Source organism: Gastrolobium bilobum, unplaced genomic scaffold (genome assembly GCF_033153095.1).
Source record: "Gastrolobium bilobum isolate Gb01-03AN ecotype WA unplaced genomic scaffold, APGP_CSIRO_Gbil_v1 utg49475, whole genome shotgun sequence".
NCBI classification, from domain to species: Eukaryota; Viridiplantae; Streptophyta; class Magnoliopsida; order Fabales; family Fabaceae; genus Gastrolobium; species Gastrolobium bilobum.
The window spans coordinates 31,207-43,082 of record NW_026895710.1 but is presented as its reverse complement, the minus strand read 5'-3'; the positions used below and the strand labels follow the sequence as shown (position 1 = coordinate 43,082).

The window sequence follows — 11,876 nt, the reverse complement described above, 5'->3', positions numbered from 1 at the left end:
CTCGCTCATGCGAGGAGAGCAACAAGGAGCAACAAAAATTTGTCTTTGCTCGCGAAACATGCTCGTTGAAGCGAGTGTTGCTGCGAGGAGCAAAAGAGATTTAATCTCCAAATTTTTACCTCTTAAATGATAATTTTCCAAATTAATTTCAATGCATGTTCATCAATCTTTAAATCAAGTTTTCAGTATCAACAAATTCAATTGAATATAAGATGCATGCATGATATGCATTGGAGCTTGATCATAATGCTTAGTGATATAACTAAGTGTGTTACAAAAGTCTAAAGACATCTAGCCCACAGTTGTTTCACATCTTCAATTTGAGTTCTTCTTAGGCTATGACATCTTCAAAACTCTCTTTAGTTTGTAGGAAGTCCTTCACTGACAAATCAGAGCAAATTGTTGGTCCTGTAATTCTTGTTATTGGGTGTGACTCCTACATTCTCATAAATTGTTGCTCATGAAGCAACTCAACAGCATGGAATTGCTGCTACAGACATTGATTGAGGTCATGCATACCTATGTTGTCTGCCATGGGAGCTTGAGAGGGTAGATGAAAGCACCAAAATGTAACAAATTGGGAGGGGCAGATGAAGATTTTAGAGAGAGAAGAAAGGAGAGAAAATGATTCAAATACTTCTTATCATTTCTAACAAACTTCTGCACACATATACCCGTATCAGTATTCTCAACGGTTAAAGGAAAATTACATGAAAAATAAAACTGGACTCTTAAGCATTAAATTAATCATTCGCTTGGGCATCGTGGACATTGAGCTGGTTACAAGTAAGGAGACTAATGTAGGAGTCTTTTCGCGTGATTTTAATTTATAAATAAATAACACTAAATTAACTTTTGAAAAAAAAAAAAAATTGGTTCGAAAATTGAGATGCGAGCACCAAATGACTTCTATAATTAAGCATAATCATAACTGATACAATAATAAACACACATTTTCTTTATTTAAAGTATAAATAAATATTTTCAGCCTTAAAAATTATGAACTTCGCATTGCACGTTATACTGAAGGAATCGAGTAAAGTTCGTTTCCTTTAAATGGACATCACAGACCAGTAAAAATTAGGATAAAAATATAAGCCAGCATCCTGACAATGTAATCTTGCTTCTCCCTATAAAGAACAAAATAATCGTAAGTGTATACCAATCAATTGCCTTAAAAAATCAGAACCTAGTAAGCTCAATTAGCAGTGAAATGGACCGAATTGAGAAGAAATATGTGCAGCGTTTCTGGCTTCTCTTCACCTTCCCCAACATACTTCTCATCAGTATTTTGTTAATCTACATTACCAATGGCACCAATTCTCATTAATTAAGCTTCTTTCATCATAATCTATAGTGTCCCATATAGTCATAATATTGCCTCTGGAATCCCTAGCTTGCCACTGAGATAAAATTGTGTAGGAATATCGCATTTGTGGATATTGGAGACCGTGTCTGGTTTCGACATTGTTAATGACCCTGTCAATGCTAGCAATGGCTCTAACAAAAGGGTTTGGCTCTCATGTTTTCTTTCCTTCTCCTTCCTCATTTCTTCTAATAACGCCTTGGTGGTGTCAATACCTGTTGAGCATTCAGGAGGGAAATAAATTTGCATCCAAATGTGAGGTTTTATGTTATTGCTCTCAAGAGTTATGAATCATTAGGAAAACAAACTTGAGATTAAGTTAATGCCTCACCTGCGAGGTACCCTCCATGTACGTAGCCATTAAATCTTTCACTGGTGTGCTCTCCAGTGAAGAAAATGCGACCTACAGGGGCCTGAACCATACCAAAAAAGACAAATCGCAAAAGGGACAAAAGAGTTTATTTAGTTATTCTTCGGGTCTTTAACTTCATAGATGAACAGCAAAAACTCATATAAGCACAAAAGAAGATGAACAAATTAAAACTGCCAACAAAAATCCAAAATACAGCACGGGATCTCAACCACACAAGGGAAAAAACACCTTTCTTGATTTTCGAAATTTCAATATCATATTTAAAAGTAAGCTTTAATAGTAGCCTTGCAGTATTGATATTCGGATTCCCCACTTCCCCATTCATTAATAAGCACGGTTACCAGAAAATGAAAGTAACATCAAATTTTTTGATTCACAATTGAATGTGAATTTAATGATTTGAAATTATACTAAAGAAATGAAATTTAACTATGTAGCACTGTACTTTGAACCAATTGTCCCCCCTTTACCCAAAACATGCACCTTTTTTATATTTTGGGGAAGATAGTTCAGGAACGATACCAACAAAATTAAATTATATTAAATTCAGGGCCTGAATAAATGCATTTGTTGAATTTTAATAAATATTTAGTGTATCTGTTCATTCATTTCATGATACGTGAACAAAAAGATATCATATTATTTAAAAAAGCAGATGATATGATATTTTTTTATCCATGTGTCATAAAATAATTAGACAAATGTATTAAATCTTCGATGCATCTAATCTAATGCACTAAAGATTTATTCATTATATTTGCTAGGTGAGATAGGAAGATTAGTATTATTAGACGGAGGGATAATTAATTATAATCTCAGCTGGAAGCTCCAGGTCATCACTTTGTTTTGTCATTGGATGTAGTGCAGAATATAAAAACAAAAATAGCATCGCATGATATATCTAAGAACAGAACACATACAAAAGTAAATTGTCACACAATTATAAAATATATGAAAATTCATCATGAAGAAGCAAACCTTAATATTATGAAAAATTTTAAGATTGGACAAAATGGGATAGTTGCTGTAGCTGCCACGCTGAAACCTGTTATTCCACCAGCGGGGAACAAGTATATCAATGGCATCGGGAATGTTGGGTCCAAACATATCCCTTAGCACCGCCATCGCTTCTCTCTGAGTCTCTTCATCAGATTGAGCTTCCACACGTTTTGATTCCTCATTTGTCAATGTCACAACTAAGATATTGGAGCCAGGATATGCGTTGTCCATGTGCTGGTGACAAAACAACAAATCATCAGATAACTAAAAATATTTGGATGAGCAAGCAAATAAAGTATACAATTATTCTGATTCCCAGTAAGATTTGGAAAACACTGGACAATTCAATCATCCCCGATGTTATTCAAAATCATTTTGATTCAGATTTAAGTTATTTTCAGTTATCCTAGAAGTTCAGATCCAAAGCCAATGCAAGAGTGGATAAGTATTGACAATAATGGAAACTGACACTGTGTACCAAAATTCAACAATAGGTCAGAATTTTTTTCCCCTGTATCGTATAAATTCAATTTTTTCCCTTTAATAATACTTTGTTTGAAATATCTTATGTTACACAATATTCTATGTGAACAAAAAACCAATCATAGCTGGAGTAGTTCCCATTACGAAAGGTAAACAGATAACTCCAAGGAATGCCAATATGACGAACACCGTAGAAAGATAATGAACCATTTAATATTTATTAAGAGTAATAATAAGCGGAAAAATATTATATCTTCTCTATCCCTCCGAAGATATAAATAATATTATAGTTATAAGATACGGGAAAAGATATTCTAACAACCAAGTTGTATTACTACTATGTTACAACCAATCAATCTCACCGTTAGATTGATTATGTTGATCCAACGGTTATATTTATTTCCATCTTTGTATGGTCATGATTCTTCAAATGTAATACTTTATATTTATTTCCACCTTTGTATGGTTATGATTTCTCATATTTAATGCTTTCACTTTAAATATGGGGAATCATAACCATACAAAGATAGAAATAAATATAACCGTTGGATTAACATAATCAATCTAACGGTGAGATTGATTGGTAGTAACACAATTTGGTTGTTACAATATACTTCCCCATAAGATACATGAAAATAGTATAATGTGCAGAGAAAAAGGTCAAAATTACATATCCCAAATACAAATAAATAAATAAATACCTTGGTCACCTAACGCAAATTAGTGAAGGGGAATATATTCAAAGCTATTTCTCCATATCAAACAATATTTTTTTTTTTTTTTTTTTTTTATCAATTATAGCCTTTGGCTTTGTGTATTGAATTGGAACACAAAAATACTAACAATCATAGGTGAAGTAGTAAGGAGCTTATTCCCCTTAATTATATACTTCAAATTTTAGTCACGAGAACAGAGAAAATGGTTTTGAAAAAATAGCCCCTAATATGATTTTGATTGTGCTGGAAACAGACTAAACGGTTAGTAAATGAACCCGTTGGAAAAAAAAAGAAAAAAAAAGAAACACACAGATGGCATTGAAAGCAAATTGTAAATATATTCATCATGAAGTTTAAATGTTAATTACTTCAGATTTAGAACTAAGTAGTAAGATTGATGAAAGTCAACGACACACTAGGATTTATGCAAAAACATTTTTTTCACAGGACGTGAGGAGACTCTACATTTTACACGGAATTTTGTTATATACTGATATTACAAATATTTAATGTTTGAAGAGTGTTGGGCCACAGGAAGGGTATAAAAACAAAAGCCGTAATTTTGTATGCTTAATAGCCAGTTGGATAATATTATTTAAGCTAATTTTATATATTAAAAAAAGAAAGAAAGAAAAACTGCAAGTTCGATGGATAGTTTAGGATGAACCATGTGACCCACATGTACAGCACATAAACTACAACAACAAATGATTATTTAAATCTTCAGCATGCCAATCGTTCTGTTTAGTATATACTTTTTAAATCATCTAAGATGTATATGTTCCAGTTGGTCCCTAAGGTTAGGTAAGTTGCTAGTACTTTCACGGGATGTAAAATTGACAGCAGAGCAATTTTTCCATTATTTCGTTTGCTGGCAAGAATTAGAGAATTCAATTGGCAATATAATTCAAATTATTCCCCACAGGCTCACTATAAAAAACCAATTGCACGTAAAAGTTTAATTTGTTGGGTGAGGTTATATTAATGATTTTATATATTTCTAACATACTCCTGACAAGAGAGCTTATTGGGTTTGAAAGTTGGAAAGCTTAAACTGTTGGATGAGACTACATTAATGATTTTATATATTTTTAACACGCCCCATCACAAGAAAGTTCATTGATCTTGAAAGGTGAATGATGCATTAAGCTCAGCCTACTTATGCTAAAAATCCACAAAGAAAATGAGAGGTGAAACTATATTAATGATTTCATATATCTCTACTATTCGCCCTAATGAATAGATGAAAAATGCTTCAAGATTTATCGAGAAGAGAAACAAAATAGAAAAAGGTGGTATGAAATACATCAGGGAAAATGAACTGGAGACCATTAAGGAAAATTTTAACAAACCTGCCAAAATGTGTAGTAACCTCTCTGCTCGTGAGCATATATGAAGAATTCCTTTTCGGGTCCACTTGGCCAAAACTTATACGGAAACTTCAGAAAGATTTTGGTGTACACCATTACATCACATTTCCCGATGGCTTCCAATTTCCACCTCTGTTTCATTATTTTATTCATCATTGACATATTGAATCCGACAAGTATATTGTTTAGCAAAACAAAATGTATTAACTAATAATATCATAGAATGGACGTTTAGTCGACTAAAGGCAACCTGAGCTCAGAGAACAGACAAAGTATTTCAATTATCATATGCCTTAATAGTTTAATTTGATGACCTCATACACTGGTAATTCCATGCACACAGTTTCATCAAATGCATTACATGCTCTTAGGTATCTTGTTCAACACTTAAAATTGCTAATTATTGAGGTTTGTATCATACGTTAGGTATAGAAATCTCAGAAGTTGTAACATGCATATAAATTTTCGCAACTTCGCCGTATGTTATGATTATAAAGGAATATCGTAATACAGAATGACATTATTCCATGTGAAGTGTAAACCATGACTTGCCCTATCTGTATAACATGGAACAAGTTGCTCTTATATATAGACTACCCCCCTTTTATGGGACACACAATAGAGAGGTTTAGGTCAGATTACCATTTCGAAGGTCTTAACTCTTGCAACTGTGATTAGTCCATCCATAGGCTTGAAAAAATCATAAATATCCAACAGAGTAAAAATCAACTAGGTTTTCTATGGTGTCCCCGACCCCACTAGTTACTTTTTAACCTTTCCTTTCCATTTTAAAGGTAAAGCCCATAGATATTCAAGATTAGCTACAAAAAAATCATACCCAACGGCATGACATAGCTGATTTGTTCATGCCAATTAACTGAAGTTTCAAGTAATGTTTCTTATTAAGTTTGAATGTGTTATGATCCTACTCCAAGATATGAGACTTGGAGTCCATGTCGGAAATATAAAATTTTGGTACGGGGTTTATATGGACTTTAGGCTCTCTTATCTTATGAGTTAACTTTCGATGTAAGGTTCTTCATAGGTTACTATCAATTAGTATCAATGCCTTCAAAGCATGGTAAAATTTTATGATCCTACTCATCGAAAACATAAGATTCTGGTGTGGAGTTTATATAAATTTTGGACTTTTCTATCTCATGGGTTAATTTTTTAGATGAGACTCTCGTAAGTTTCGTATCATATTGCAATCATACCAACCATTGTCATGTAAGTAGCATTTTTCTAGAGACAACATAATGCCGCAAGCTGAATTCACAACCAACATATATATGCAAGTTGGCACCCTCATCGAATATACCATCCGCGTTAAGACTGTAGATCACTAATACCGTGGGTCATGCAATATTGCAATTAATCCCTGGTTTCTGCATATGAAGACACCTCGAAAATCCACCTTCTGGCGTCATCAACCAAGAGCTGAATTTAATACGAGGCCTAGTTTTCCCTATATTTCTTTACATTCCCAATAAATGATATTTAAGACTGTGGGGCCGTAACCTGTAAACAGAAGGGAAACTCCTACTGTAGGGACCCGTAGAGATAGAACCACACACTATAGTATAGATTCCATTTCCTCTATGTTAGTAGCAAGTACATGCCTTAATGCTTTATTATATAATTGAATGGCCTTGATTATCATATCAAACCCCTGAACTCCCATAGTACTAAAGAATTATTATATCACCTCTTAAAGTTGACAAAAAAAACTAATCCATATGATTATATTTATTCTATTCATCCTTTTATCACATATGTTTCACTTTTTCTTTTTTACTTTTAGCAAAGAAGTGCTTATAATATTATCCGGGACCAAAAATCATATGATATTATACTATAAAATTCTGCTATGCTAGATAACACGGGGCTCCTGATAGTAGGGGCAGAAACGAAAGAAGAATATATAGAGAAGACGTACAGGTAAAGGTGGATTGAAGGCAAGTAGGTCGCTTTGGAGAACGCCAATGCTAACGGACAGAATCACGTAATCGGCTTCGTAAACGCAACCATCCTCCGTTATCACCGTAACTCCAGTTCTCGAGTGCTGTAATTCCCGCACGACCTGCACAAATCCATGCAATAAATTATGGTTCAGCTCAAAACTCTCCACTAGAGGTGTCAAAACTGTTCACATGATACTAATTTGACACAAAATGAATACACGAGACATGAACATGATATAGATTTTTTTATTTTTTTCAAAAACTTCAACACAAACATAATACGAATTTTGTGTGATTGATACACATGATACGAATGACGCAAACTAAAGGTCAAAACTGTAATTGACCAAAAAAAATTAAAAAAAAGGTCAAAATCTAAAAAAAATTAAAAATTAAAAATAAATATTTTAAAAAAATACGGGCCAACACAAATTTGATACGACATGACACGCGACACGATACAAATTTTTTACGGATCATTTCTCTAACATGAATACGACACTAATTTTTTTATGAGTCAACCCGAACACAAATTTCTGTATCATGTCACAGATCGATCCACATGTCATAGCCTATTTTGACACACACATTATTACTATGGCGAAGAAAAGTTAACTCCCTTGTAAGTAAAATGAACTCCATGATCCAAAAAAATCAAATGCAGTCAAAATTAAAAGTAAAGTAATTTGAGGTCCTGGGCAATAAATATCGCATGAGAATCTGAGTAGTCAGGCCTGAAAATCAGCTTAAAAATTCAAGGAAGATTTATTGCAAAAGAATCTGGGAAGACTTCGAGTATAATTTACCCGGAATTGCAACAATCTAAAGCCAGGCCCATTAGTTTCTGATATTGAAGCACTTGAGGTATTGCATAATAAATGAAGATATTGACAAGACTTTCTTCTTACATGTTATTATTTGAGATGAAAAGACACATCGGTTTAGGTCATTGCTAATGGGTCAATACAAATAGTGCGGCTGGTAACAGAAATTGGGACTTCGGGGCCTACTAATTTATGAGATGTCGAACACTTTAAAAAGGATTGAAATAGAAGACATTATTTGTGGGTCAAATTTTTCCTGTAAATGGAGGTTCTAAGAAACCGTAATCTTAGTCAAAAAATTCAGCAATAATCAAATACAACCTGAGATCGACCCGCTTAGTGTCTGTCTTCAATCAATTAATTAAATGATGACAAGAAAGATTTTGAATATAAGAAATTCTATATAGAACAGGTCGAATACTAATCCACCAGTGTTCGTATCCTTACTGAACAATATACAACGTGCAGACCTTTTGTCAGAATTTATTTTTTAATAATGACGTGACATGTTTTTATTATTATATATAATTATGTAACTTATTCGTTAGTTTTTGACTGAATATGGAATTATAACATTTTATTTTATCCATCAACAAATCTTATATTTAGTTAAAATTTTGTCTAATCTGTTAACGTTACTATTCATAGGTTCATGTTTATATTAACAATAGCTGGAATATCACTTCCTTCAATTATATTTTTGATTTACTTGGATCCCATAATATTTCAGTTCATAAAGTGATTAGGAACATAATTTTTAACCATTAAATATGTCCCAAGAAAAGCTTAATTTGATGATTGAATATTAGTTGAAAATATCATAACAAATTTATTCCGGATAATATATAAAAAATAAAGTAGAGAATTTTACCAGTAATCTATGGTTATGCTTCGCAAGTAACATAAATCTATAATCTAGTTCTATAGTTAGTTATTCCAATATAAGATCATTCATTATATTCTACTATATGATTTTAATATCTTCTCAAACTATTATCAAATTAAGAGGAGGGTTATATTCATAATTTTTTTTTTTACAAACTATATTATGTCTAACCGATAAGACTTCATTCAAGAGTGTTTTTAAGACATAGTATAATTTGTATATAAAAATTTATAAATATAATCTTTCCTTTAAATTAATTAATAATTTATGTGTCTAAAACAAAGTAGTCAAAAACTTCACGGAAAGATACGAGAGTTGACACCATAACAAGCAGCATGAGATGAGTGACAGAAATTTGCAAATATATATACACACTAACACACATGCGCAAAAATACAACAGATAAACGGTTTTGAAAAGTCATTATCTGCGAACTCCAAAAAGTGGGACAAACGAGCTTTAGTAACAGACAAGTAAACACAATAATAAAATAACAAAGGGAAAAGACAAAAAGCGACGAAAGTGAACAAATACAGATTTTTTACACGGGTAAGGAGTAATGGAAAAGTCTTATTAATGAGAAAAATCTAAGCGAGAAAAATGAGAAAGAGCTTAGTTTATGAGGTATTGTACCTTGTTGAGTTTGAGACGACTGTCCAAGATTCTACCCTCTGATGTGACGAGAAAATCTTCGGCCATTTTGTACAGCAAGTAATCGTACCCTCTTTCGTCCGCAACCAAAAATTCTCTCTCCCCAAAGTCCACGTAGGTAGATATTGGTTCCACCTCTGCACCCAAAATTTCTCAGCATATTAGGTCTATTTGAAATCTCTTAAGAAAAATAATTTGTTTGATTTTCAGAAAAAAAAATACAAAAATCTGTTTGATAAGTTTTTCTTATAATTTTTTTAAATTAAATTTCGAGAATTATTTTTATTTTCTATTTTGACTTTTAACTTTTTTAAAAATATAAAAAACACATTTTATTAATTATTATAAAAAAAACAAAATTAGAATACAATAAAATAGACCCTAATTTCCAATTTTAGAACTGAGACCAAAGAATCTTTTTAATTTTTTTTTTTAGTTGAAAGAACTCCTTTTTAATATCAATGTCAATTAGCTGAGCTGGTGCTCTGTTATTGTACTAAAAAAAAGCACAAATTTCAATAATTTTCAATTTTCCTTTGTTTCACGGAAGTAGCAAATAATTAACATTGAAAATTCAATGGAACCCACCAGCCATTTCGAAATCATGGAGGATGAAATCAATGGCGAGCTCAATTGGCGTCTCCGGCGTCCTAAAATTGGAAGCAAAAAGTAAAAGAACCAAATTTTATTATAGACAAAAGAAACAGAACCAAAACAGTTCAAAAAGGAAATAATTGAAGGCATGTTCATAAAGTCAAAAACACAACGCAACACATTCACTAAATTCGTTTTTGCGGCTGAAAACGACGCGCAAGGATTTTCACTTACGAAGTCGTTTTATTTATTTTGGTGCCATTATTGCCTCCGTTATTATTATTAATATCATCATCGTCGTCGTCGACTTCTTCCTGGTTCCTCAACTTCTGAATCGCCGAGTCCACCGCTTTTTTGTACGAGTCAGCAGCGATTCCACTGGGAAAGATCTTCCCGCTACATCCCATAACAACTTAAAGTTAGTTTAATTAAAACGCAGGCTAAAACAGAGCACCAGCCACAAAAACAACGAACGAAACGACGTCGTAGAAATATATCACGGAATTGCTTCTCCAAAGAATATACATTTAACATAACTAAATAAGAACTTACATATAGTAAAAATAGGGGAAATGATTTCTGCCGCATAGAGTAAAAAAAGTGAGAGAGAAATCATAAATATAATAGACCCCACTTTATTTTTTTTCTCTAGGTAGATAAAAAGTTTCTGGTTTAAGGTAGAAATCATTTTCCCGTAAAAATAATAATAAATACATAAATAAAAACTACTCTGAGGACAAAAGACAATGAGAATTGAAGAAGATGAATGGTTTTTTTTTTTTTTTCTAAGGACCTTCGATCGTAGATGTTGTAGCGAGCATTGCTGTAGTCGGAGAAGCAGGTTCGGAGGCCGTGTTCGGCGGCGAGTTCCCAAACGGGGTTGGATTCCCGGCCACCGACTCCGGCGATCCAACCGGCGCCGAGCTCCACCGACACACCGCCGAAACTCTCCTTGTGGATCCTGCCGCCGATGCGGTCGGAGGCCTCGAGGATCACAAGGTCCTCTATGCCGTTCTCGGCAAGCACCTTCGCTGCCGAGATACCTTAAAATAAAAAATTGAGCAAAATTAAACAATGAGATTGGAGAACGTTTAACGAAATTCAATTTAGAAGAAAGAGAGGTGCAGATGGGGAAAAAAAACGAAGTTGTGGAAACACGAATGGTGAATCGTTGCAGCGGCAGAACTCACCGGAGATGCCGGCACCGACAACGATGACGGAGGAGCGAGAGTGGGAATCCATGAATGTGTGACAAGAGTTAGAGAGAGAAGAATAGAAGAGTGAAGAGTGTGTGTTTGTGTTTTGAGTTTTGTTGGCACAGCTGAAAAAAATAGCGGGAGTCGGTTTATATAGTTTTTAATTTTTACTATTTAACCACTTATTATTATCATTAATGTTATTCTTTTTTTGTTCCCCCAACAGTAATAATGTACAGCGCATGTATAAAAAACGATTTATGCATTTTAAATGTCGGTCTAAGAAGGTCACCGAACGCGTCATTTTGGATAGTAACATGTTGTGGAAGTTGCCAGAGCACTTACCTAAGCTTATAGAAGCAATTGGTTTTTTTTTTTAAATGAATTCTTAAATTAGTCTATGAATGTTTTGTAGCGGATACATTGTTATCTCAGGATGTAAAATTTTTTCACT

The 11,876-nt window shown here is 33.3% G+C and overlaps 1 protein-coding gene across 3 annotated transcripts; it reads right to left on the bottom strand.

Moving 5' to 3' along the window:
* Positions 1 to 1,369: 1,369 nt before the first annotated feature.
* On the bottom strand, positions 1,370 to 11,468 carry LOC133293708 (polyamine oxidase 1-like). Of its 3 annotated transcripts, none has more exons than XM_061492318.1 (11): positions 11,417 to 11,468; positions 11,020 to 11,269; positions 10,507 to 10,622; positions 10,441 to 10,462; positions 10,221 to 10,282; positions 9,615 to 9,769; positions 7,247 to 7,390; positions 5,290 to 5,439; positions 2,718 to 2,972; positions 1,698 to 1,779; positions 1,370 to 1,581 (listed from the first exon to the last, which is right to left on the bottom strand). In XM_061492318.1, the coding sequence occupies exons 1-11, from the start codon at positions 11,466 to 11,468 to the stop codon at positions 1,370 to 1,372; spliced, it is 1,500 nt and encodes a 499-aa protein (XP_061348302.1). The 3 variants fall into 3 exon arrangements, with proteins under 3 accessions (XP_061348302.1, XP_061348306.1, XP_061348296.1); XM_061492322.1 differs by having other exon boundaries at positions 10,441 to 10,463; positions 10,514 to 10,622; XM_061492312.1 differs by having other exon boundaries at positions 10,461 to 10,622.
* Positions 11,469 to 11,876: the final 408 nt, after the last annotated feature.

Bases quoted from the DNA above. Each gene is read 5' to 3' on its own strand.
- LOC133293708 (XM_061492312.1), bottom strand. From the start codon at position 11,468: ATGGATTCCCACTCTCGCTCCTCCGTCATCGTTGTCGGTGCCGGCATC. The intron at 11,270-11,416 runs GTGAGTTCTGCC...TTTTATTTTAAG, and splicing joins TGTCGGTGCCGGCATCTCCG to GTATCTCGGCAGCGAAGGTG. The intron at 5,440-7,246 runs GTACGTCTTCTC...ATAATGAAACAG, and splicing joins CCTTCAATCCACCTTTACCT to AGGTGGAAATTGGAAGCCAT.